The sequence below is a fragment of the Mesoplodon densirostris genome, chromosome 7, assembly GCF_025265405.1.
Source record: "Mesoplodon densirostris isolate mMesDen1 chromosome 7, mMesDen1 primary haplotype, whole genome shotgun sequence".
Lineage (NCBI taxonomy): Eukaryota > Metazoa > Chordata > Mammalia > Artiodactyla > Ziphiidae > Mesoplodon > Mesoplodon densirostris.
The window spans coordinates 40,749,935-40,777,335 of record NC_082667.1 but is presented as its reverse complement, the minus strand read 5'-3'; the positions used below and the strand labels follow the sequence as shown (position 1 = coordinate 40,777,335).

The following is a 27,401-nucleotide window of genomic DNA, read 5'->3' as shown; positions in this document are numbered from 1 at the left end:
AAAAACTGAGAGACTGAGCCAGTATTATGAAGTTGTTTGGAGAAACATCCTTTCCTGCAGATTTAAAGGCTCAGAGGCAGAAGAGGACTTGGTATTTTCAAAAAATGGCAAAGAGCCCATTGTAAACAAAATAGGATCACCTGAACTCCATGAAGTTAACATCTAGCGCATATTGAGAGAAGCAATTTTTAAAATGCTAGCTAGCTAGCTAGATATTTGAAAAATTATGTTAATACCACATTCACTTTAGGAATGTGACAAGGATGCCCAATATCATTAACTATTGGAGTTTCAACCAGGAAAAAAAGACAAAGACAGAATAGGTATAACAACTGAAAAGGAAGGAAAAAATAATTTTTCAGCAGAAAACATGATTGACTTCTTGGAAAACCCAAGAGACTCTATAGTTAAATTATCAGACTGAGTTCAAAGAGGATCCTAAATATAAATATTACTCAGCCATAAAAAAAGAATGAAATACTGCCATTTATAGCAACATGGATAGACCTAGAGAATATCATACTAAGTAAGTCAGACAAAGACAAATGTATGATTTCACTTAAATGTGGAATCTAAAAAATAATACAAATGTGCTCGCTTTGGCAGCACATATACTAACAAATAATACAAATGAATCTATATACAAAACAGGAACAGACTCACAGACATAGAAAACAAACACAGTTACCAAAGTGGAAGTGGGTGGGGGAGGGATAAATTAGGAGTGTGGAATTAACAGATACACACTACTATACATAAAATAGATAAGAAACAAGGATTTAGTGTATAACACAGGGAACGGTATTCAATAGCTTCTAATCTATAATGGAAAATAATCTGAGAAAAATATATATATATAACTGAACCACTTTGCTGTACACCTGAAACTAACACAGTATTGTAACTATACTTCCACAAGGGAGAAAAAAAGTTGCTAAATGTAAAATCAATATACAATAATGAGTTGTATTTCTGTATACCAACAAAAAATAGGTTAAAAATGTAAATTTGGCAGGAATTCCCTGTCGGTCCAGTGGTTAGGACTCCGTGCTCTCAGGGCCAAGGAGCGGGATTAGATCCCTAAATGGGGAACTACGATCATGCAAGCCTCGGTGGCATGGTCAAAACCAAAATAAAAGGAAATTTGAAAAGGATACCAATTACAATGTTACCAAAAGTACACAGCAGTATTTTTATTTAACAAAAATTATATATAACCTTTATGGAGAAAATTATAAAACTGTTGAAAACTCAAAGAAATCAAAATAAACATGTACATCCAGGAAGATGCAATCTCACAGAAGTATCAATTCTCAAATCTATAAATTCAATTCAACATCAGTCTAATCCCAGTAGGGCTTTTACAGAACCTCACAAGTTCATTTTAAAATATATGGGATAGGGGGACTTCCTTGGTGGTCCAGTGGTTAAGACTCCACACTCCCAATGCAGGGGGCCCAGGTTCGATCCCTGGTCAGGGAACTAGATCCCGTGTGCTGCAACTAAGACCCGGCGCAGCCAAATAAATAAATATTTAAAAAAATAAAAGCAGACTCTCATTTGCTTTTGGTTGTTTTTGTTTTGTTTTGTTTTTGCGGTACGTGGGCCTCTCACTGTTGTGGCCTCTCCCGTTGCGGAGCACAGGCTCCGGACGCATAGGCTCAGTGGCCATGGCTCACGGGCCCAGCCGCTCCGCGGCATGTGGGATCCTCCTGGACCGGGGCACGAACCCGTGTCCCCTGCATCGGCAGGCGGACTCGCAACCACTGCGCCACCAGGGAAGCCCTGCTTTTGGTTTTAAAAGCCCAGCTTCCTTTTAGGTTCTCTGTGATGCCTCCGTGTGGCTTTGTTCTACCATTCATTCCAGGACAATTTACTGAACACCATCAATGTGCCAAGCACTGTACCAGGCCTACCCCAGTCAGCTGGGGACACTGACTAACATATGAACAAATAATTAAAATTAAAAAAGGATAAGTCCTGGGCTTCCCTGGTGGCGCAGTGGTTGAGAGTCCGCCTGCTGATGCAGGGGACACGGGTTCGTGCCCCAGTCCGGGAAGATCCCACATGCCACGGAGCGGCTGGGCCTGTGAGCTATGGCTGCTGAGCCTGCACGTCTGGAGCCTGTGCTCCGCAACGGGAGAGGCCACAACAGTGAGAGGCCCGAGTACTGCAAAACAACAAAACAAAAAGGATAAGTCCTATCAGTATTACCCTGTAAAGTATTGTACATTAGAGGACACTTCATATCACAAACACAAAAATAAATTTACTAAAGAACACATGAATTTCTGGCACTGGCCAAGATGGAATAAGCCCACAACAGGCTATTTCTTCCACAATTCCCAAATACAAAATTTTGGATAAAATACAAAAAGCAACTCCCAGAACACTGTTGAAAATTAAACCATTTTGACTGAATGGTTGAAGAGAGAAGTCAAAACTTGAAGAATGAACAATACTGATGATGAGTTTCCTGATTTTTCTTTCCTCTTTTATCTGAGGCAGTTTGGGTCACAGAACTACGCAATGGGCATGGACAGCAAAAACTCCCAAGAGACAGTTCTTTTTGGCCAGAGAACCAGGAAAGGGAGCCTCAGCAGGCCACAGTGTGAAAGTCTCCATTTTTTTTGTTTCTTTTTTATCTCTTGGCTCTGCCCGGAGGCTAGTCCCAGTGCAGTCAGAGCTGCACTGCTGTACCAGTGGTATCAGGGGAGCTGTTACCTAAAACACCAAGAGAAAAATGATTCCAGAGGAATCAGGAAATGGGTTTCTTGTGGTCCCATTTTTCTCTCTTTCCTCTTGGTGCTTCATCTGGAGGGTGGCCCCAGCTGTGAAGAACTACATTACAGTCTGGGGTGTAGGGCACTAAAACTAAGAAAAACTGGTATTTGTGGCCAGAGGAAGCAAGAAAAGGGGTGATATTCACAGTATTCCCTTATTAGCCAATTAATGTCTGTAAGAATTTTGAATGCATATCCCAAATTATCTTACACTCCGCTCTGTGTTTTGGACTTTTCCATTGTCCAATCTTTGAGTTCACTAATCCTTTTCTGTGCTGTGTCAAATCTCTTAGTAAACCTTGGGTTATTAACTGCATCTAGTTTTTAGTCTAGAATGTACATTTGATCTTTTTTTTTATAGATTGAAATTTTTCTGTTGAAACTGCCCATCTTTTCATCTATTTTGTCCATTTTCCTTTTTTTTTTTTTTTTTTTTTTTGGCCGTACAGCATGCAGAACTTCCCTGACCAGGGGTTGAACCCATGCCCCCTGCATTGGAAGCACGGAGCCTTAACCACTGGACCACCAGGAAAGTCCTCTATTTTTTTTTAACATACTAATCTGTTAAAGTCCTTGTCTTCCATCACCAATGTTTTGATCATTCATGAATACGTTCCTATTATTTGTTTTTGCTTATGTTTTATCAGTCACTCTTTCCTACCCCTTACTACTACTGCTAGATGGTATCTTTCACCAGTGAGGATTTCCACCTTTCTTTTGCTAGGCAGATGAAGTGTGAGACTGATTAGCTCGTTGTAATCAGAGAAGGAGCTGGGTTGGGGCTCGGTTGCATTTTAAATAAAACTCAGGCCACCTCTGCCTAGAGTCTGTTACTCCGTGTTACTTCTGGGATTTTAATTCAGAGCCTGGCAGATCTCTGCCTCCTCAATCCTGAAAGATGGTGTGGGGTTCAGTTCTTCCCTTTCGTAGATTTGCGCTCCATGAACCCTCAAAATCTGACAAATACATATATATTTTATTTATTTATTATTTTTTTCTGCGGTACGCGGGCCTCTCACCGCTGTGGCCTCTCTCGTTGCGGAGCACAGGCTCCGGACACGCAGGCTCAGCGGCCATGGCTCATGGGCCCAGCCGCTCCGCAGCATGTGGGATCTTCCCGGACCGGGGCACGAACCCGTGTCCCCTGCATCAGCAGGCGGACTCTCAACCACTGCGCCACCTGGGAAGCCCCCTGACAAATATTTTTTATAGAACACTTCCCTCTAAGCAGGGCTTAGGTATGTATATAGCTTATGTGTATCTCAGTCTGCAGACGACTTCACTGTTTTTCACACTTAGATCTTTACTCCATTCGGAATTTATTTTTATTTAGGATGTGAGATAAGGGAATGCAACTGGATTATTTTCCACATGTGACTGATGGTTGGCCCTGCTCCTCCCATCATCTACACCCCTTTCTATGTAACTCTGCAGTTTCTGCAACTGAAAAAGCTAAGTGTAACCCCTCTCCCACCCTTGACTTTTGGGTTTGGCCATGGGACTTGTGGGGTTTTGGCAAGTAATGCAGGCAAGGCTTACATCTTGTACCTCTACCATCTCCATGAGAAGGACATACCCTGACCAGCCTGTTAGTACAAGAAGAATGAGAGACACATGGCACAGTCTTCTAAATGGCCTGTAGACCTATAACTTGAAGTAGAACCAACCAGCTGAGCCCAGCCTAGATCAGCTGACCCTCAGGTCAAGCCCAGCTGAGACAGCAGACGCCCCAGCCAAACTGCGTAAGTATGAGCACCTTATAAAGATTAAAGGAGAAATATGTTTAAAACACTTAGCATAGTGACTGGCACAAATAGAGCCCAAGATAAATATTAATCAAATTTTGAAATAAGGTATTAAAATCTTTTACAAACTTAGGCACAGAGTAAGTACAGTAGTTCTCAAACATGACTGTCCAGCAGAATCTGTTGAGCTTGCCAACGTTGAGCTTCCTCCCTCGAAAATTCACACACACCCCCAACAAACACCCCACATGTATTGTTTAGGTAGAGACTGACATCATGACAACTATATTTTCCTAAATACCTTTAAAAAGGAGTTGAAAAACTTAAATATACCTTAGCACAAAACTTGGAGAGACTCATGATAAGTGATATACATAATTCCTTAAATTAAGTAGAGTTTTGTATTATAAAAGAATTCATCTTCCCCTGTGGAATTACAACTGATGAAATACTTTCTCAGGAACTCATCAGTGCTTCTTTTTTTTAAATATTTTTTCTGAATTTTATTTTTTTTATACAGCAGTTTCTTATTAGTTACCTATCTTATACATATTAGTGTATATATGTCAATCCCAATCTCCCAATTCATCCCACCACCCCCACGCCCACATCACTGCTTCTTAATCTTATAAATATTATTTTAACTCAGGCATGAAAGAAATATGCGCATATTACACGTCAGAGATACTCTCCGTCATGGAGTTTACCACTAACGGGAGTTTAGATAACAAACTAATTATGCAGTATAATTTTAAGTAGTGATAAGCACAATTCATTGTTTTCCTCAAACTACGCCCTTATTTTCTAACTCTTCAGACATGTTGTTTCTACCCCAGGTGTAAGCCCTCAAATCTCAGCATTCTCAGAGGGCCTCTCGTTGCTAGGATCCAGGGGCCCATTCATCTCCTTTTCCCTACCTCTTTTCGGTCGTCTTCATCCTTTTATCCAACATCACTTTCCAACAAGCAACACTTAAAACAGAGGTGGACATCAGGGACCCACCTCCCCAAACTCTCTGCTCCCACCGCCAGCCACGCCTCTCACAAACCAGGATGTTTCTCCGGACGACGTAGTGGGATTCACCGGAAGCGCTCGTCCGGAAGTGCAGAGTTCTCGCGTCCGCCGGTTTCCTTCCGCGAGACTCCAACGAGGTGGGGAGGGGGCAGCGCGAAGGGGCCTGCAGTGCATTCTGGGGAAGTTTCAGCACTCTCGTCTTTGTTTCCGGCTCCAGAGCAGCGTTTGGTTTCCCAAAAGCTCCTCCAAGGCGCGGTTCCCGGCTCCCCAAAGGGGCGCACATACTTCCTCCCTCGGTTTTCGGCTGGCGCTGGGGTCCTGCCGACGCCGCCAGCATGTCTGGGGTGCGCGCTGTGCGGATCAGCATTGAGTCCGCCTGCGAGAAGCAGGTCCAGGAGGTGGGCCTGGATGGCACTGAGACGTACCTGCAGCCGCTGTCCATGTCCCAGAATCTGGCGCGTCTGGCCCAGCGGATCGACTTCAGCCAGGGTTCGGGCTCCGAGGAGGAGGAAGCGGCGGGGGCAGATGGCGACGCGCAGGACTGGGCGGGCGCCGGGTCCAGCGCGGACCAGGACGACGAGGAAGGTAAGGCCCGTGTCTGTTGCTCGAGTCTGCTGGGCGGGTCTGGGGGTCCCGGTACCCGCCCAGGTAATGTCACTCTGCCTCTCCTGCGCCAGGTGAGATGCTGTGCGTGGAAGTACTTCGAACGTAGGTACGCGAAACATTAATTGTGCTCTTCGTCACCTGGACAGTTTAGGGCACTGCTTGACTCTTAATATTCCTTATTCTTCTGCAGGTTTCCTTGAGTGGGAGCGCTTGAGGGACACTGTCACTGGTGAAGTGTTTACGTTTTTAATAGAGCGTCTGTAATGTGGCACACCCTGGTTAAGAGCCCTGTAGTTCACATCTCGGCTGAGATAGTATTGGCTATGTGACCTTGGACTAGTTACTTTGTTTCCCTGTGCGAGGTGGATGATTATAGTAACACCTACTGAAAGGAGATTTGCATTGACTGGAGTATGTGATAAGATCTAAGAGGTAGGCAGAGGCCAAATCGTGTAGAGCCAGTAGGCCAGGATAAGCACTTGGTTTTTATTAGAACGACAGCTGAAAGTTTGAAGGATTTTAAGCAGACAGATGATTTTGTTTACAAAAGATCACTCTGGATGCTATATAGTAAATGGACTATAAAGAAAATAAAACTAGTTAGGAGAGAATTATAGAGAAAGTATGTGTGGTTTTTGTATTCTTATTGTCAAGAATAAAAAAGCATTAACGGGTCTTGATTTAGTTATGTGAAGAAACCCTGTGTAAATGGGCATTTAAAGATGGCATTTCAAGCCAGTCTTGTTAGGACAGTTAGGGATCCGTTTGGGAATAAAAGGTAAATACTACCTCAGACCTCACACAGAAATATTTCCGCAAGGATTGAAATGCAAGTGAAGAGAACAAAACAAAATATTGGGAAGAAGTTATAATCATGTAACTTCGGGATTAGGAGAGATCTTCTTAAGCAAGATAGGAAACACAGACGTTATAAAGGAAAAGATAGGTATAATAATAGGTATATTAATTACATAAAATTCTAAAATAATAATGGAAAAATATGCCATAAACAAAGTAAAAAGATAAATGACAGACTGGGAAAAGTATATGCAACACATATGACACACAAGCGGTTGATACCCCTTATGTTCAAAGAGTCCCTTGAAACTGAAAAGAAAAAGACAATTCATTGGAAAAATAGGCCAAAGATATAAACAGTTTGCTCACAGAGGAAAGACTTCAGATCTCACTAGTAGGGAGAAGCAAATGAAAATATCATTAAGACACTATTTTCATGCATAAGATTAGTAGCAATTTAAAAAGATCGTTTATATCTCATGTTGGGAATGTGAATTTTTAGAGCTTTTTTGGGTGACAGTTCGGCAGTTCAGTATGTATCAGAATCTTTAAATGTTCATCTCTTTTGTTTGTTTGCTTGTTTTTGTTTGTTTTTGGCCACACCTCACGGCTTGTGGGATCTCAGTTCCCTGACCAGGGATTGAACCCGGCCCACGGTAGTGAAAGCCGGAATCTGAACCATTAGGCCACCAGGGAACTGCCAGTGTGTATCTCTTTTGAACCACTAGTATCATAGCTAATGATTTAACCTACAGAAAAAGTTGACATATACACAGATGTGTGTTCAAGATGTTTACCACTGCTAGCGTTGTTGCAACCAATCTCCATGTCCATTAAACAGAAATGAGTAAACTTACTGTACATCTGTGTTCCAGAATATCATACAGTGTTAAAAGAATGAAGTAGATCTGGAAGTGTCTCTAGGACATATTAGCTTGGTGGGGTGGCGGGGAGAAGCAAGCAATAGAAAAATGGGAGTATATGTAAATGCATAGCAGAACATTTGGACGAGTATGCCCCAACTGTTAATGGTGACTGCCTGTCAGGAGGGGAGAGAATTAGGGGTGGGGAATAAAGGGAAACTTTCACTTTTTACTCTATAACTCTATTGTTTGAACTCTGTACAATGAGTCTGTATTCATGAAATATAATTTTTAAAAGTGATTAAGAGGTTGGAAGATGTGTTAATAGTGTTAACTATCTGAATGCTGCCATTATAGGTCATTTTTATTTTTGTACTTTTCTGTGTATTGGAAATTCTCTACAATTACTTGTTCAGGTTTTGAAAGCTGGAAGAAAAAAAGGTTATTAAGAAGGCTTGCATACATTTTAAAAGTTGTTTGAAAGCCTATCATGTTGTAATGTTAGAGTTAAGTTAGGAAATTAGATATCATACTTGTTTTGACATTGTAGGAATACTAACTTAAATGTTAACCAAGATTCAAGAAAGGGTGGAGAGAATGGGATAAAAGAGGGAACAATTTAAAATAGAATTCATTATTTCTTCTTTTAGTACTTTTAAACCTCTAAATGAGCTTTCTATAACTAATACCTGTGTATTTCTCTTTTTTTCTTTCTCTTTTTAGGGTTGGTGAAATTTCAGCCTTCCCTTTGGCCTTGGGATTCAGTGAGGAACAATTTGAGAAGTGCCCTGACAGAGATGTGTGTTCTCTATGATGTTCTCAGTATTGTTAGGGATAAAAAATTTATGACTCTTGATCCCGTCTCTCAGGATGCACTTCCTCCAAAACAGGTATTTGTGGGATTTGATTGAATAATGGTGTCGTTTTAAACTTGGCTTTTTGGAAGTATGTCTACATGAATTGGTAGTGATTGTGGATATTTATATGTGTATATATAATACATAGATTTTGATTTCTCATCAGTTTTCCAGTTATGGACTTTGATCTGAAGTGTACTGAGTGCCTCGAAAGGGTGTACGTGTGGGTGGGGGAGAGAGTGGCATACATAGGGGAGGAATGGCAGTACAGAGAGCGGAACCTAACCTAGGCTGGGCCAGGTTGATGCAGTGTTGAGTTCTGATTTATAGTCCACTGTGGTGGTTTGATTTAACACAAATCTTTATTTGAGTTGACCAAAGAAATAGGTTGTGGTTATTTTTTTTTTAAAAAAAAAACATTATTATATGTGCTTTTCGCCCTTCTCCATGCTCTTCTTTAATTTTTAAATTTTCCCTTGAGTAGGTATGTTATTGTTGAGAAAAGTGCATCATTTTAAAATCATTTAAAAAATAATTCTGAGCTACACTTTTGGATTGTTTTTGATAGAATCCTCAGACGTTGCAGTTGATATCTAAAAAGAAGTCACTGGCGGGAGCAGCACAAATCCTACTGAAGGGGGCAGAAAGACTGACTAAATCAGTCACTGAAAACCAAGAAAATAAGCTACAAAGAGACTTCAACTCTGAGCTTTTGAGACTCAGGCAACACTGGAAACTTAGAAAAGTTGGAGATAAAATTCTTGGAGATCTGAGCTACAGAAGTGCAGGTATAGCGTATTGTTTCAAATACAGCTTTTCAGGAACTATAAATGGTAGGTTGTAGTGTCACCTTTTTGGGTGGGAAGCGGGGGCCACACCCCGCGGCTTGCGGGATCATAGTTCCCGGATCAGGGCTTGAACCTGGGCCCTTGGCAGTGAAAGTGCCGAGTCCTAACCACTGGACTGCCAGGGAACGCCCACATATTCTTCTGTAATAATATTATTTCTCAGTTACATGTTACATTTTGAAGTTTTAATTTCTGTTCCCATAAGCCTGAGAAAGCTAAAATTACCCTTATCACAACCTATGTAAATATATGTATAAGTAGTTTATATTCAATTTGAAAACATTTTAAATACATTTAATTGAAAGTTCAGAGATAGGGTTTATGGGCTCATACAGCCTGAACCATAATTGCATTTTAGTCAGAAATAAGGAGGTAGGGTTTAGAGTCCTCAATCACAGGCTTACCAGTAACCCTCAAAAACTGGGCAGAAATGGAGAAAAGAAACTTCTCTATTCTTCCTTATTCTGTTTTTCTCCCTGAAGTCTGCTAAGCTGTTTTCATATCCTGGGTGAAGAGAAACAGTGGTGAAAACACTTCGCCTTCCTTTTTCCATTCAGCCAAGGTTGCAACACTAACTTAAGGAATATACTTTGTTGAAGTATATCAGAGTTTAATATCTTGAATTCACATCTTTTGGTATAAATACTTTGTTGTTGAGCTATGATATATAATAGCAGGTTTTCCGAGGTAATTATGGTACTGTCTTTAAGCTGCTGAAGTATATTTAGAGGATACAGTAAAAGTTTATGAGTCACAGCTCAATAGGGTAAAAACTTTGAATGTCAAGGGATAAAAAAGCAAGGAGCCCTGGCTGTGATCACTGGGGTGACAATAGTAGAGTGATATTTTAAAAGGATTCATTTGTCAGAGCAAGCCATCATTATCCCAAAATTAAAGGAAGGTAAATTGAGGTAGTTAAGTACTGGAGGACCTACATGCCTTAGCGTTGATGTGAATTGGGAAATTTTGAATTCTGAAGGTAAAGTTCTATCACAAAGATGAATTCGAGATGACAAAGACATTTTTACATTTTAATAGGTAGTCTGTGGAAGCAGTGCTTTCTGGCTCTGAACACTGTAATCTCTTCCCAACAAATAATTATGTGCAAGAACTTTACCTAATTTCTCTCTATGGGATAGTCACCTGTGTTATAAAAGGATTTGATTACATTCTGTTTTTAATTGCAAGAAAATCTTGAACATCTTCCCTTGTTATAAAACAGCAGTTACATTTATCTACCCACTCCTCCGGTAATTCAGCAGCCCAAAACAACTATCCCAAACTTACGCACTACATAAAAAGACATCACATGAAAGTCTATGAATTGGTTGAAAAACGGTGGTATATACACTTTCCTTTTGTCCTTCTCTTACTGAATTCAGAACCCTTTAATTGCAACCTTATTACAGAGACTGAGCTCCAGAAGTTTTTAATCTCCAAAGTTTAAATTTATGGAAGTATTTTCTAGAATTATATTCATTTTGTCAAAACTCCATTTGAATAAAACAGTTTGGATGGCCTGTAGAGTTCATATTATTGTGATACCATTAGACTAAGGCATGTTATTTTTTTAAGGTAAATAACTCTTTTCTCCTGCTTCCTTACTTCCTTTTGTTTACCACGCCTCTCCCTTCCCCCAAAACACACGTTTTTCATAGGAATTTAATTTATGCTTCAGTGATGTGTATGTGAAATATTATTATACACTTAATAATTTACGTTAAATTAACATGTTAACTGGTTTTGATTTTGCTATTTTTAATACGCCTTTAGGATCTCTGTTTCCCCATCATGGTACATTTGAAGTAATAAAGAATACAGATATTGATCTGGACAAGAAAATACCTGAAGATTACTGTCCCCTTGATGTCCAGATTCCTAGTGATTTAGAGGGCTCTGCATATATCAAGGTATTTGTCAAAGTATTTTTCAAGTAATTTCTTATTAGTAGCCCAGAAGCTAATTTGCTAACATTTTTTCATGTTATTATTGTCACATAGGTTTCAATTCAAAAACAGGCTCCGGACATAGGTGATCTTGGCACAGTTAACCTCTTCAAACGACCTTTGCCTAAATCCAAACCAGGTATAGTTATGTTCTATCCTCTAACTTCTGGTCTTATCTAAGCTTATATTTACAAATGAACTGAAGAAAACGTAGATAGGAAAAATAGGTACTTAGGAATAAGAGCAGTTGGAAATGTAAGTATTTATAATTTGTTAATTAACCATTAGTGTATAGCTGTGTGATCTTTTTTTAAAGATTGAACTTATTTACCAGTTTTCTCTGTGTAAAAGAAGTAAAATGTTTTATATGCCATAATGCACTGTTTTCTAAACTTTTGTCATATGTATCCAGATCATCATTTAAGCTAGTTAATACCTAATATAATTAGTTAATTAATATATACGTATGTCCCCTGTCTTTCAGGTTCCCCACATTGGCAGACGAAATTAGAAGCAGCACAAAATGTTCTCTTATGTAAAGAAATTTTTGCACAGCTCTCTCGGGAAGCTGTTCAAATTAAATCACAGATCCCTCACATTGTGGTGAAAAACCAGATTATCTCTCAGCCCTTCCCAAGTAAGTGCAGCCTACCCTTTTGAGATTTATAATTAGGACTTTGTGGTTTGGGGAACAGGACAAAGCAGGTAGCTATTGAGGTGTGCTGAAGGAACAGTTAGAGCAAAGAGGTAGTGTGCGGTCCGTAATAACAGCCAGTGAAGTATGCAACACAGTCTGCACTGCTGACTCTGTTCTGGGTCCTCAGTAGTGTCACTCCTGGGCTTTAAACAATATATGTTAAAGTTTGTCCTAGCAAGGCTGTTATTCAGTAACAATTGCTTTGAGGTGTCTATGCCAGCACCATTTGTGGAAGATTTCTCAGGGATCCTGTCTTATTGTCTAAATGAGATGTCAATTAGAAAATGCTTAGGTTTTTTTTTTTTTTAATTTTAATTATTTATTTTTTAAGATATTTTATTTATTATTTTTTTATTTGGTTGTTTGCACTGGGTCTTAGTTGCAGCAGGCGGGCTCCTCAGTTGCGGCTTAATTGTGGCATGCGAACTCTTAGTTGAGGAATGCATGTGGGATCGAGTTCCCTGACCAGGGATCGAACCCAGGCCCCTGGCATTGGGAGCATGGAGTCTTTGCCACCAGGGAAGTCCCTATTTTTTATTTTTTTATTGAGGTATAGTTAATGTATAATATTATATAAGTTTCAGGTGTACAACATAGTGATTCACAATTTTTAAAGGTTATATTCCATTGATAGTTGTTATAAAATATTGGCTATATTCCCTGTGTTGTACAATATACCCTTGTAACTTATTTATTTTATACATAGTGGTTTGTACCTCTTAATCCCCTGTCCCTACATTGCCCTTCCTGCCTCCTTCCCACTAGTAACCACTAGGTTCTCTCTATCTGTGTGTCTGTTTATTTTTTGTTATATTCTCTAGTTTGTTTTATTTTTTAGATTCCATATATAAGTGATATACAGTGTTTGTCTTTCTGTGACTAATTTCACTTAATATAATACTCTCAAACTCCACCCATGTTGCAGAAGACAAGTTTCATTCTTTTTTTTTATGGCTAAGTAGTATTCCATTGTATATATATACACCAAATTTTCTTTATCCATTCATCTGTTGATGGACACTTACTTTGCTTCCATATCTTGGCAATGGTAAATAATGCTGCTATGAACATTGGGGTGCATGTATGTTTTCCAATTAGTGTTTCTGTTTAGAAAATGCCTAATTAAATATCCATAATATTCCTAAATTTGTGGAGATTGAATTTAAAATATTATTCAAAAGCAGTTAGACTTACCTAGAGATCAATTTGTAATTAGTTGCACTTGTTTTTCCTTAAATTCTGAGCATCTTCTTAGATCTTGTCAAGGGAATAGGTATTAGGAGTGAAAAATTTCATCCTGATTCTCATGGGAACAGGGAACGATATCTGTCTTCTAGTCAGTAAGACCAGATGTTAACTCTGTGTTTTGTTTCGTTTTTAATTTAAAATCTAGAAGAAATAAATTAACATATAGTTTCTGTTCACCTGTCTTTAGCCACAGCTCAGGGTCAGCAGCCACATTGTAGGTGAACAGAATTTGAATTGTTAAAATATATGGTAGTTTATTATATTCATGAGTAGTCATTTTGGTGTAAAAATGTTGATCACGAAAGCCTCCTCTTAAAGTTCAGGATGTATGTTTTCAGAATGGGCTGTGATTATACTTTATGAAAACAGTTTGTGCCTTTCCATATTATAGGTTATTTATATCTGTCCTACTTATTTTTATAAATAGGCTTGCAGTTATCTATTTCTTTGTGCCATTCTTCAAACGATAAGAAATCCCAAAAATCTGCTACCGAGAAGCAAAGTCCAGAGGACCATCTTTATGTCCTAGAGCATAATTTGCATCTACTGATTAGAGAGGTAATGAAGTAAATGTTTTTCCTTGCATTGTGGTAAGAGTATCCACAGCAGTGAATGTACACACACTCCCCTCTGCTGAGTCCTCATTATTCATGTAGCGATGACATTCACTAGCTGTGCTGTGAAAGATCCTTGCTATGGGCTCAGGGAATACAGAGATAATCAGAATACAGTCTCTATCTCCAAGCATAGCTTCTAGTGGCAGAAATACACCACAAGTTTTATAGAGAGGTGTAAGAAATGCACGCTAGAGGGTATTCTGATTGGGTAATCAGGGAAAATATCTTGCCAGAGCCCGTGAAAAGGATTACTTGAGTTATTTCAGGATGTATTCTACTTACACATCATCTAGAACTATGTTTCCAGTGTGCTGGTTCACAGTTTAGGCTAATTTCAAAAGACTACCCTGAAAATCTTTTACTAGAAGTACATATTCCAGCCTTTTCTGCCTCACCCCAAAATCTGGTTCAGTCATTTGTGGTGGTGCAGGAATCAGTATTTTTTTGTGTTCCTCAGATGGTTCTGTTTTAGCCAGGTTTGGGAACCTCTAATCTAGGGTATGGTGGAATAATTATCTATTGATTTCATGTTTTCTGTCAATGGGACTTATTAAAGAATATTTGTTTTTCTACTTTAAAATTTTTAAAATAAAAACAGCAGCTTGAGAGGGACCCTTCTCTTTACAAACTCACATTAAATGTGGCCTAGTAGATGTTAACATTTATCTGTGTGCCAAGACTGCCTTTATATGTGGTTCAGATCTATTGCTTTCATGTTTCCAAAATGTGAGCCATGTTTTGATCGAACATTGTGTAGTTAATATGTGGGTATTGGCTGTTTAAAATGGCTGTTCTTGTTACAGTTTCATAAACAGACCTTGAGTTCCATCATGATGCCGCATCCAGCAAGTGCACCTTTCGGCCACAAGAGAATGAGACTTTCGGGTCCTCAAGCTTTTGATAAAAATGAAATTAATTCAATACAGTCAAGTGAAGGGCTCCTGGAAAAAATAATTAAACAAGCAAAGCATATATTTCTGAGGAGTAGGTAAGGACAGAGTTACTATTTTTCTTTGAAACTGCAGTCCTTTTTCCTTTGTTAGTTATCTTTATTAGTTACATTATTTTTGGCATGCTTTAATTTTTTTTCCGGGGAGATGGAAGTGGCTATGGTAGAAGAGATTATGGTCGTAGATGGTCCTGTCAAGTTTGGGGAAGACTTAGCGCCATTGCCCATGTAACTTAATATATTGTTTCTAACACTGGCACTAAAGTTTCCAAAGACGACTGACTAGGAACCTGCTGTGGGACACCAAACTTTCTTCAGTAACCCATCCATGAGATACTCTTCCTGAACTGATTTAAACCTTTTTTGAAGCTTTCCCTATTTTTTGGTTGTCACACATTTTAGGACTTTGGAAGGCACTTTCCTATATGTTGACTTATTTAATCCTTAGCTCTGGGGCAGATCATGTTAACCCATTTCTACTGATGAGAAGATTGGGGTTTAATGAAGTTGTGCAACATGCTGAAGGTTACACAGCTAAAAAGTTAGCAAAATCAGGATTTATGCCCACGTTTATGTAACCCCAAAGCTCATTTTCTTTCTTCCATACACATCATTTCCAAAAAAACTTGCATGATTGGACCCAAATGAATGTATCACTTCCAAATGCTAAAGGGTGCTCTTCTATTTTATTATTGGCTCATAGTGAAGAGGTCTGTTTCTACTTCATTCATGATTGCACCTTGGTGGTACTCAACAGGAGTGGGGACACTGTTTTCGGAAATGACATTTTATTTTTGATTTTTGATTTTTTCCTGTTAATACAGTCATGGTTTTATTAGCATATTAGTCTTTGGTCTCAGAATGGAAACTTTTAGTAAAATGAATTAGGAAGACATGTTAGAGACAACAGCATGATACAGTGAAAGGAGTAAGGAGTTTAGGGTAAAAGATGCGTTTAAGCCAGGGCTCAATGACTTGCTAAGTAACTTTGGGCAAGTTAGTTAATATCTGTGGCCCTCTATTTCTCTGTCAACTGGGGGTATAGGAGTCTGGTCTTAGGATCAAATTGAATAATATATACAGAAGTTCCTTTTAAACAGTAAGAATATTATATGTTAGATTATTGTTGTTACTTTCCATTATAAAAGCTATTAATTTGAGTATATTGTTAATCTTTCAAATTTCTGATTAACCGTAAAGTTAAATATTCCCCGAAATAAATGAAGGGCATGGAAAAAGTTATCTTTAGAATGCTTATAAATTTCTGAATAGTAGTTGTAATCTTGGAAGCAGCAAAGTTTTAAAAACACTCCCTTTTCTCCCCTTAGATATAGAAATAATGTTCCAAATGTATCAACCCATCTGTATAATTCCATACAATTAACATGTTCCTATATTTTTACATACATTTGAGCCTTGAGCAACATGGTGGTTAGGGGTGCGACCCTCTCTGTACAGTTGAACTTACAGTCGGCCACCAAATAAGCAATTCCTCCTTTTCCCAGGTTTTGCATTCGTGGATTCAACCAACCAAAGATTGTGCAGTGTTGTAGTAATTATTTAGTGAAAAAAATTCTCTTATAAGTGGACAGGTGCATTTCAAACCCATTGTTCATGGGTCAACAGTATATGTGTCAGGGCATGTGTATCTTTTTTATTTTTTAATAAACCTGGTATCATAAAGTTTTATACCGTGCCTTCAGAGATTTTAATAGCTATTTAATAGCCCATTGTGTGACTAATCCATAATTTCTTTTAACAATTCTCAATTGCTAGATACTTTTTTATTCCCAGTTTGTTGATAGATATAATACTGAGATCAAAACTCTCACATACGTATTTATCTGCTGTAAAAATTTTTGAAGCACTGCCAGGGAAACAAATCACAGCAAAAGAAGGTAAAGTTAAAAATGGATTGAAAGAAACCACTACTAGAGCAGAAGCAGGATAAAAGAGCAAAGCCCAAGCCTGTTGGTGTAAAAACCCCTTGTCCTCAGTGGCTATTCTCATTTCTTCCATTTCCTCCTGGCTTTTCCTTCTCTTTCCAGTAAAGTGCTAGAATCAAATTTTAGAAACTGAGGATCTCAGTAATTTGGTTAACTTACATAATTTATGCTTTGGTTCTAGGCAGTGGCTTTTCATTAGTGTGTATAAAATATAAAGGAAAGATTATTGGCTCTGGAGTTTGACTTCCAGGTTTTGTGCCCCAAACAGTTACAAACTTTGGGCAAGTTACTAAACATTGCTAAACTGCTTTTGTTCCTTCTGAAAAATGGAGGTAATAATAGTAGTGTCTACTATCGTTAGTAAGGTTAAAATAATTCATGAAAGCACTTATTATAGTAGTTGGTACATAATTATCACTGGATGGATCTTATTTTTCATTTATACTTACCATATTTATCCTTTATCACTTGATGGGTCTTACTTTTCATTTATGCTTACCATATTTATCTTTCTTGGAGTATAGGTTTTAATTGTGCAATAAGTCTCTCTAGGTTCTCTTGAAAATGATTATAATTCCATGACAGTAATGCAATTATAATTCCAGGTGCGGGTATGTCCCAAGTCACTTGTTACCGGGGATCAAGTACTGATATTTATGAGTAATTTATATTCTTTACAGAGCTGAGGTTAGTACCCTGGAAGTATCCTTCTCACTTTTGTTCTGGTAAGATTTTCTGAGTGGCAGAAAACAAATGGAGTTAAAAGGAAATCAACGTGGCATGAGAATGTGCCGTGATGTGAAACTGAGAACCAGCACATCAGAGCTACATCTAACCTTTCTTTCAAATCTTTGCTTTTCAAATGATGGTATTTTCAAAAAGTAGTCATCTGTTTTTCAAATAACCATAAAACTGATAAGTGATTTATCATCTTATTATTTTATATGGTAACTTTATAAAAATTTTAACTTATTTTCTTTAAAAGAACTGCTGCAACCATTGACAGCTTAGCAAGTCGCATTGAAGATCCTCAGATACAGGCTCATTGGTCAAATATTAATGATGTTTATGAATCTAGTGTGAAAGTCTTAATCACATCACAAGGCTATGAACAAATATGCAAGTAAGTATCAAAAAGAAGTTGTTTAATATGTTAAGTTGCTTTTTATGTATTGATGTTTGCTGAGTGATTATATCAAGATTTTGGTTTTTATTTGCTAGGGTGGCATAACATTCCAGTAAATTATGTCAGCTGTAGAGTGTTTTTAAGAATGAAAGGTAAGGACTTCCCTAGCGGTCCAGTGGTTAAGAGTCCGCTCTTCCATTGCAGGGGGCGTTGATTCTATCCCTGGTTGGGGAACTAAGATCCCACATGCCGCGTGGTGCGGCCAAAATACACAGAAAAAAAACAAACCAAAAAAAAAAACAGAGGTAAGAATGTCTAAAATAGTCTCTGTTAGGTAAATGTCACATATTTGAGCTGTGGTAAAGAAGGAACCCCAGCTTTGAGCGGAAAGCTGCCACGCTTCCTCAGACTCCTGTCCACTTCAGTTCTTGCCTAGAGGCTGTGGCCACTCTCGGGTATTTGAGGTGAGGAGGGCTGTTTATATTAGAGCCTGTCCTTTCCATAGTGTGCCTAAAACAACTCCTGTGTCTAATCCAGTTCATGATTATGCCCTTAATGACTTTTGTCCCCAGCATTCCTGGAGGAGCAGTCTACTTGATTTATATTCATAAATCACAAGTTAATATACAGATAGTAGATTGGTGGTTGTAGTGGTGGGGAGTTGGTGAAGGTGGTCAAAAGGTACAAAATTCCAGTTATAAGATTAGTTCTGGGGAAGTAATGTACAGCATGGAACCTATAGTTAATAATACTCTATTGTATATTTGGAAGTTGATAAAAGAGTAATCTTAAAAGTTCTAATCACAAGAAAAAGAAAATGGGTAACTATGTAAGGTGATGGATGCTAAAAAAACTTACGGTGGTGATCATTTTGCCATATATACAAATATCAAACCATTATGTTGTACACCTTAAACGAATACAATGACATTGTCAATTATATCAGTAAAACTATGGGCAGTGGGGAGGAACAAACACATTAATATAATTAGCTGGTGGCCATGAAAGACATTTTGGGCTTCCATTTCAGCCTCTTTGAAAATTAACAACTAGAAAGATGGAGCTGAGTCCCCTCCTCCAGGTCAGTCTGAGAGAGTGAGTATGTTTATCAGGGTCTGTATGTTTTATTTTTCAAGCTTTAGTTGCTTTATTTCAGGCAGATGTAACTAGCCACAGTGGTCTCTCAGTGAGCAAAACACAACTGGAAACCATCACCACCCTCAGGAGTAGGGGAATATAATAATATATACTATAATAATGTGTAATATAATAATAACACTATATTTTAATAGGGATGTTTTAATTCTCTTTTTTTATAAAAATGAAAAATAGTAGACGAACAGGATTTAAAGATCAAATAGAGAAGGTAAAAGAGTATACATACAATGCAAAGGAAATCAGTCTTGAAACTTCTTGGAAAAGATTGGTGGAGTGGATCATGGCTTTCTTCCCCCTCTACCTAAAGAAATAATGAAATAATTGGGGTGGCTCGGGGGTGTGGTGGGAGAGGAAGTGTTGAATATGTGAAACAAAGTTAGTGTATGTTTTTAGCTGTTAAGGCTAGGTGACGGGGTCATCGGCTTTCATTATACTATACTTTTGTGTGTGTTTAAAATTTTCCATAATAAAAACTTAGAGAGAGAGCACAAAGGAGAGGAAAAGAAAAAATTGATCAGCATTGAATTATTTACATCTAGAACTAAGACCAAACAACTGTGGGATTATGGTTATAGAATCCAGTGTAAATGTTCTAAACTTCTGTGAAGAAAGGTTTGTGATAATGTAGCCTTGATAGAATCAGGACAGGAGAGGAAGTAGAAGGAAGTATAGAATGCCCTTTTCCCCATCTTCTATAGCTGGTGGGGTCATCTTATGCTATTTGAAATTGAAAGTAATTCTCTTTCTTAAAGCTCCCCAACTTTCTATTGTTGAACATTTTAGTTGGACGCCAGCAAAATAATTTGTACATATGTAAGCATATCTATAGGATAAACTCCTCCAAGTGTAACTGCTGTGTCAAAAGATAAGGACATTTAAATTTTTGATTAATGTTACCAATTTGCTTTTCAAAGTGGTTACAAATTCCTCTTCCCTCACACTTTTGTTTAAAAAAGGAGAATTTAAAAATTTCGTTAGATTTATAAGTCTTTTCCTTTAAGCCTTCTGAATTTTGTGTTTTTTCTTGGAAAGAAATATGTAAAGTTCATCAAAATTACAGTTTTATATAGGTAGTTGCCAAAATGCTTTATTCTTAAATATTTGCTGTAAAACAAAGTTAGGAGAAAAGAGGTACTATCAAATGTGGAAAGAAATAATGCTATTTTTTCCCACATTTGTTCAGCTAGATTATTTGATTTGGAGAGATTTGTGTTTCATGTACATGTCATATGCTAAATATTTATAAATTAGTTTGGAAGAGTTTTGTGATCTGCGTATATATTCATTGGCTCTTTTATGAGTTTCTTTGTTTGACCTAAACTTAGTTAATAGAGCGTACGTATTTTGACTTGTTTGCTGATTATTTCAGGAGAGGGTGAAGTTAACAAACCCTATTTTCCTTTCTGTATGAGAATTTGACCTTTGGTTAACTCTCGCTCTAGTCTCCTAGTAACTTGATAAGGAAAGATGCCATGTGTGTTACTAGACAACACTGCTTATGGCAAAAATGATCCCAAATTGGTAAAATGGTTCTGGACTGGGAGAAATTATAAATCCCTGATGGGGACGGCTTTGGACTTCCCAGGATGGTGTGACTTCTAACAGTGGGCATTGTCTCTGGTGGGCACCCTGGAAACCATGCCTGTGGAGCTGTTAAGGGTGCGTGGCTCCTGTGAGGAACCAGGTTGTTAAGTCAGGGCAGGTCCCATGTATTCTCAATGTGGATCTCATTTCATTGCAGCAAAGGTGTATTGCTGCAGTGTTGACAGCTGAAAGGCCTGCCGTAGAAGAGGAGCAAGTGGTGTTGGCCTGCTGGCAAGCCGTGCTTCCCCCACCGTATCCTTCTGAGTAGACTGCTGCTTAGTGGCCTACAGTAGTTTAGAGAGAGTCTGATGGTTTCCATTGAACCTAAGAAAACTCTCCCCCATGGGTGTTGGTGTAGGTTATCAAAACTGTCTGTTATATCCTTTTTTTTTTTTTGATGTTAAGGTTTTTGGCATTGTATAAGGTAATTTTCAACATTTCTGATTTTTAGTATATGTGTCTCTAAAGGTCCATTCAGCTGCAGTTGAATATTGGAGTTGAGCAGATCCGAGTCGTACACAGAGATGGAAGAGTCATCACTCTGTCTCATCAGGAGCTGGAGCTGCAGGACTTCCTTCTGTCTCAGGTAACAGTTGCAGCTACAGGTCTTGAGCCCCTTCCACTCATAACTAGTGAACGAACAAAGTGGGGAAGAAGTACAGTTATTTTTAAAAAGCCATCTTTTCCTGCCACCTAATGTCTAGTGCACATTTTACAACCTACGGGCTAATTGAAAGTGTTGACAAACTATCCTAGATTTGTTTCTACTCTTAGTTTGTATTTAAGATGCAGGACCAGTTCTGAGATTATCGGACTTTTTTCATTTCTCGTGTTAGCCAAGATATACCACCCCTCCAGGACCACGTGAAAGTTTAGAATTACTAACCCCAAAAAAACAGAAAGGGAGATCAGATACGAAGCTATAGTGTCCATTCTCCATAATGATAAATGGAATGCTTTCCTCTTGAGCCCTAAGCAAGAGTTCCTCTTATTAAGGGACAGTATGGAGAGTGCTGTCACAAACCTTCTTTGTGACACTGGACAAATTTCTGGACCTTTCTTTTCTTCGTCTGTAAAGTAAGAACAGTATTTTTCCTACCTTCTTCATGGAGTTATGATGATCCATTGAAATATGAGTTATGGGAGAAAGGGTAGGTTTTGAAATGCTAATGAATCTTTCACATAAAACACATATTTATGTTCCACATAAAATTTTTTGAAAATACTGACACTCTCCATCCTAGAAGCAATAATCTTTTATACTGATTGCTTATGTGGAACCAAGGAAATAAAATGCATTCATGAGGTATGGCAGCTCTTGGTTGATTGCACCTAAAATGGCTTCGGTCGGCTTACACATACACGCAGAAACATGTTGAAAGCCTATGGGATAGCTTCTGGAATTGATGAGAAGTCTAGAGAATAAGACTTGCAAATGGATCAGGATCAAAGGAAGCTAGGTAGAACCACAGCCAGGGCAGTGGCACTACTGATGCCATCCCAGCACTGCTGCCTTCATCGCTGGGACAGAATGCACTCTGAATTGCCCCATGTATCAGTCGGGGTCTTAACCGGAAATTAGGGGCACATTCAGGATAATTTCGGGAGTGTCTGTTTACCAAGGACCTAGTTATAAAAGCTGGTAGTGTAACCGTATGGATCAGCCTCCCAGGACAGAGCAGGGTGGAGAGTGGCCTTGAGGGGGTTAATGGAAGATACTCAGCTACACACCCTGCTACTACTTAAATGTTGCTTCATAATCACTGATCCAGGTGGGAGGTTCCAGTTGGCCAAGTTCAGGTCGTATGCCTGTCTTCCAGCTGCCAGTGGACAGGAAAGCGAGTATCAGGCTATGTTAGCTTCTGCAGTAGAAGGTGGGGTGCTGTTTGCTTCCCTCAGTGGTCACACAGGAGGATTCCTCAAACATAAGATAGGGTTCCTGGGCTAGGCACTGAAAACCCCAACGGAAGTTTATTTTACAGTCACAATGTCAAGTCAGTTGCAAAGTAAATACCCATGCTGATTGTCAGTGAAGTTTCCTTTTTCATTCACAGATGTCACAGCATCAGGTGCATGCAGTTCAGCAGCTAGCCAAGGTTATGGGCTGGCAGGTCCTGAGCTTCAGTAATCATGTGGGCCTTGGGCCCATAGAGAGCATTGGCAATGCCTCTGCCATAACAGTGGCCTCCCCGAATGGTGACTATGCTATTTCAGGTACTTTCTGCTTCTCTGAATGTGAAGAGACCTTTGGGAGTTTGGCCTTAACATTTAGCTTTAATGGTTACTATACTTAATAGTAATTTATTAGCTTTAATAGTTACTATACTTAATAGTAATTTATCTCTGCAGTAGGTGAGTTCATGCAGTAATTATACTGAGCATTTATCTCATCATAGGTGTTATTCAGAGCAACAGGTTATTACTTCTCTTTCTAGTAGTTATAAAAAATGTCTTGCTTGGCAACACATTTTCCTAAGAGATTATCTGTAAAATGCCATCAGCATTGTTGCTCCTGCAGTTCATAACTTTTAATGGATAAATGCTTTTTAAAAATACACTGCTGGGGAGTTCCCTGGCAGTCCAGTGGTTAGGACTCGGTGCTTTCACTCCATGGTTTCACTGCCATGGACCCAGGTTCAATCCGTGGTCAGGGAACTAAAATCCCACAAGCCACATGGCCAAAAGTAGATAACATAGATACATAGATACATAGATAAAATATCTATACTGCTGCAAATATGCAAGAATAATATTTGATCCTAAAGATGGTCAAAGGATGGAACAGAGAGATGTTTTATGAAGCACCTAATATGCGTGGGGCACTTTGATAGGCATGTATACATACTGTCTAGTTGAAAATTATATATGGTTTCAGTGTGATCTTTTCTAATACCTGCTTTAAATATTTGAAAGAGTGGACAATTAGAAATTCTTCCCCACAGGGTCAGAGCTTGTGAATCTGCAGGCTTGATCATTGCTAGGCCCTTATTCATAATTTCTTTTCTTCTTTCCTGGGTTATAAAGCCTCATTAAAACCTAAAATTCATATTTGGAATAATCTTTCCTCCATCCTTTCCAGTTCTGATTTTGAACATTTGAGTTTATCACATAGTAGGTATATATTAACCAAGTCATTGAAAGATTGGGTTGTCAAGTATTTTAGAAAAAAATAATGATGTTCTGAAAATGTATAGGACATTTGACTTTCCTAAACCAACATTCATCTTGGCACATTTTTATAGTACAAATGGTAATTCATGAATATTTATGCCAGCCTAGTATCTATAAATTAGTAAATTTTATTTTAGCATATTGAACCTGAAAAGCACTTTTAAATAAGCACTTTCAAGTTGATAGACAAACAAGGTTTTTATACTCATGAAAATGAAGTTGTGTGATCTTTGTTGTCTCTAGCTTGGAAAATGAGTATATGGAATTTCTGGTTTTGTTCCACAGTTCGTAATGGCCCTGAAAGTGGCAGCAAGATCATGGTTCAGTTTCCCCGTAACCAGTGTAAAGACCTTCCAAAAAGTGATGTTTTACAAGATAGCAAATGGAATCATCTTCGTGGACCGTTCAAAGAAGTTCAGTGGAATAAAATGGAAGGCCGGAACTTTGTTTACAAAATGGAGCTGCTTATGTCTGCACTTAGCCCTTGTCTACTATAATTTTCTTCCAGACCAGTTTCCAGATATTTTTTCCAGAGAAGTTTCCAGAAACTTTGAGAAATGTTTGCAGATCAACTATAAGCACAAGGAAGAGGAATCTTCCAAAGGAGTATTGTTTTTAAAAAGTCATAATTAGCAAATGTTTACCTAGCATTTTGAAAACTTTCACTTTATAAGTGATAAGTGCTTTGAAATGCAAAAGTTTTTGTACAGTTATAGGGTATACAAGTATGGAGATATGTAAATACTTTTTTTTTTAATGCAGTTAACTTGAACTGTTACTAACTTATGGATTTGAATTTGCTTTTTAAAATATTCCTTTGATGTTGACATCAAATAAAGCATATGGTTACAAATTCCAGACACTCTGAACTCAACCTCAGTGAATTGTGTCTTTAATTGACTTGTCTCATTCCACTATTATTGCTTAAGAATCTTTAAACACTCTTAAGACCCAGCTTTCTTACAGGAATTCCCTCCAGTTGAGAGAAGCAGATCCTTTCCCTGAAGTGCAACAAAGTACTCTCCAGCCGAAGGAGCCTGTTCTCCAGTCCCTACCAGAGCTATTAAAGCCAGCTCTTGTATTAGTGGATAAAGTACCTCTTCCTCTGATTGTCTTTGTTATGCATGCCTGGGTCTACTACTTTGAGAAATTCCTTGGAGGGTTCCAGCTGAAGGCCTGGAAGGCAGACTGTATCTTTAGTGTTTCTTCAGGTCCCTCCTTGGTCTGTTTTCCCACTTGAAAGACCTCATTTGCCTTGCCACACTAGGCACCTGCTCCTGCCTGGCCCTGCCCCTGGCAGCCCCCAGCTTCAGCCAGCAACCCTGGATTGCTTTTTCCAACTAAAGATTTGTCCTGTCTTATTCCATTAGCTCTGTGCATTTTCCCAGGGAAAATACAAATGGAGTAGTGGAATACATTTTGCAAAGAATAAATAACATGAACTTCTTGGAAATAGTGCTCCAGTCCTAAAATATGTCTGAGGAACTTCACTTAATAATGTTCCCAGTGAATTTGAGGTTCTTGCTTTGTCGAGAAAGAATTTGGAGACAAAGTGATAGCTAAGAAGTGGATTTATTAAGACAAATACACTCAGACATGTGGACCATCTCAGAAGGCAAGAGAGTGCCCTGAAATATGGCATGGTTAATTTTTACAGGCTGGGTAATTTCATAGGTTAATGAGTGGGAGGATTATTCCAGTTTTGGGGGGGAGGGGTGGAGATTTCCAGGAAGTGGGCCACCACCCGCTTAGCCTCAGAACTCATGGTGCTGGTGGGTGTGTCATTTAGCATGCTAATATATTACAATGAGTGTATAATGAGTCTCAAGGTCCACTGGAAGTCGAATCTTCTGCCATCTTGGATCTAGTGAGTTCTAACCAGTTTTTGTCATGTCCTATGGCTGTGTCATTCTTTTAAAGGTTGTGCCGGGCCCCCTTCCCTCCTGTTTCATTCCCCCCTCAGAGATTTTACTCCCATATTCTTACGGGAAGCAGAGGGGTGACGGTCTGTCTTCTACAACTGCTTCAGGGCTGAGTAGGGGCGTCAACCCTGCCTGTCAGGGAGTAAAAAATCTCTGGATGCCTGATCTAGGGGCCACAAGGGCAGGACAGCTCCTTGTTTTAAGTCCGTACCGGCTGGAAGCCTTCATCTTGATGTAGAACTGTTGTAACTGTTAACTTAGCCTTCCTATGAATCTTCTTGATGATGAAGCACTTTTTGTAACAGTGTCAGAGTACAAAAATATCTGTAAATGACAAAAGACTTAAAAGGCTTGATTAAACCTCTGATTACATTTAATTTAACATAGGAAATAAGCCTAGTTAAATACTTCTCTTTGAGATACCTCAGGGGCCCTTTAAAGTATCCCAAAGTTAGCTAGAAATCAAAAGAACTTTAATTAAAATTTGGTATTTGGGAAGTTTTGTCAAAAGGATTTAAAACACTTGGTCAAATAAGATCATAGGTCACTGTGAGACAATAGTTACTTAGCCAAAGTGACAATAAAACATTTCAAACACAAATACAGAACAGATCACTTAAAAGGCAAAGAACTTAAAACCTGTCAGCAAAGACAGTTCAACATTTTAAGAAAACGTGTCCTTTTAAGAGAAAGCCCAAATTCAAGTGTTGTACCAGCTTACTTCTAAAATTCATTTACTCAATTAAATTTATTCTAAACTTAGTCAATCCTGACCATGCACAAAACCCTTTTCTCAGGGTCCACTTTCCACAAACCTTTTATCACTTTCTAATTTCCATCACTTTATTTTTTTCCATCCAGAAACAACCAGAAGACAGACTTTCTTTTCCCTTAGTTAAATGCAATTCCATTCCTCACACTTTCTTTACTGAAAACACACAGTCTACTTTCCTTAAATGTTTTTTTCACATCGAGTTACTTTTCTTGTTGACAACCTGTAACAGAATAAGGTCTTATTTGACCTCTAGTAAACCTGGGTACAACAGAAGTACTATACTTAACACTGATGACTCTAAAGACATGTCTATATTAATCAGACCAACCAGCTTAAGCCAGCTTGTATGGAAGAAAAGAAAGTTGCTATATAAGTAAATGCTAGTTAACACAAATGATCTTCTTTGCAGTAGATCTCAAAACTAGAAATCTAAGATTCCTCTTTACTTGTTTTAGGCCCTGTCTTCTTTTTTAAAGGCATTTGGAGGACTTTAAATGTAGGGACCTAAGAGGTCATCATCCCTTCTCCTATCAGTATAGAAATCCTCTTTAGAACATTCCTATCAGTTATTGCTTGAGCGCTTCCCTTACACTTAGGGCTTCTCAAATTTTTCCTCCAAAGTGCCCTAAGGACATAATACCTTTTGGCAAAGAAGTAGTTATAGACGTAGTACAAATTAAATTTGCAAATATAAATATCTCTAAACATACCCGTTTTCACTTAAAAAGTCATCTGAATTTTGCATTCT

The 27,401-nt window shown here is 38.5% G+C and overlaps 2 protein-coding genes across 2 annotated transcripts in view; one reads left to right on the top strand and one right to left on the bottom strand.

Annotated features, from left to right (window-relative positions):
- TAF1D (TATA-box binding protein associated factor, RNA polymerase I subunit D) overlaps positions 1-5,616 on the bottom strand; it is a 42,596-nt gene extending 36,980 nt beyond the window's left edge. Inside the window, 1 exon segment of the mRNA XM_060103584.1 lies at positions 5,531-5,616. The gene's annotated coding sequence lies outside the window, so the exon portion shown is untranslated.
- Positions 5,617-5,690: 74 nt separating this feature from the next.
- MED17 (mediator complex subunit 17) lies at positions 5,691-24,739 on the top strand. The gene is made up of 12 exons (XM_060104707.1): positions 5,691-6,127; positions 8,533-8,699; positions 9,235-9,454; positions 11,288-11,424; positions 11,515-11,599; positions 11,945-12,097; positions 13,833-13,963; positions 14,826-15,010; positions 17,903-18,040; positions 21,254-21,371; positions 22,840-22,999; positions 24,242-24,739. The coding sequence occupies exons 1-12, from the start codon at positions 5,878-5,880 to the stop codon at positions 24,451-24,453; spliced, it is 1,956 nt and encodes a 651-aa protein (XP_059960690.1). The 5' UTR covers positions 5,691-5,877; the 3' UTR covers positions 24,454-24,739.
- Positions 24,740-27,401: the final 2,662 nt, after the last annotated feature.

Coding starts and splice junctions, on each gene's coding strand:
- MED17 (XM_060104707.1), top strand. CDS start 5,878: ATGTCTGGGGTGCGCGCTGTGCGGATCAGCATTGAGTCCGCCTGCGAG. Junction 11,600..11,944: donor TTTGCCTAAATCCAAACCAG/GTATAGTTATGT, acceptor CCTGTCTTTCAG/GTTCCCCACATTGGCAGACG. Junction 12,098..13,832: donor TATCTCTCAGCCCTTCCCAA/GTAAGTGCAGCC, acceptor TTTTATAAATAG/GCTTGCAGTTATCTATTTCT.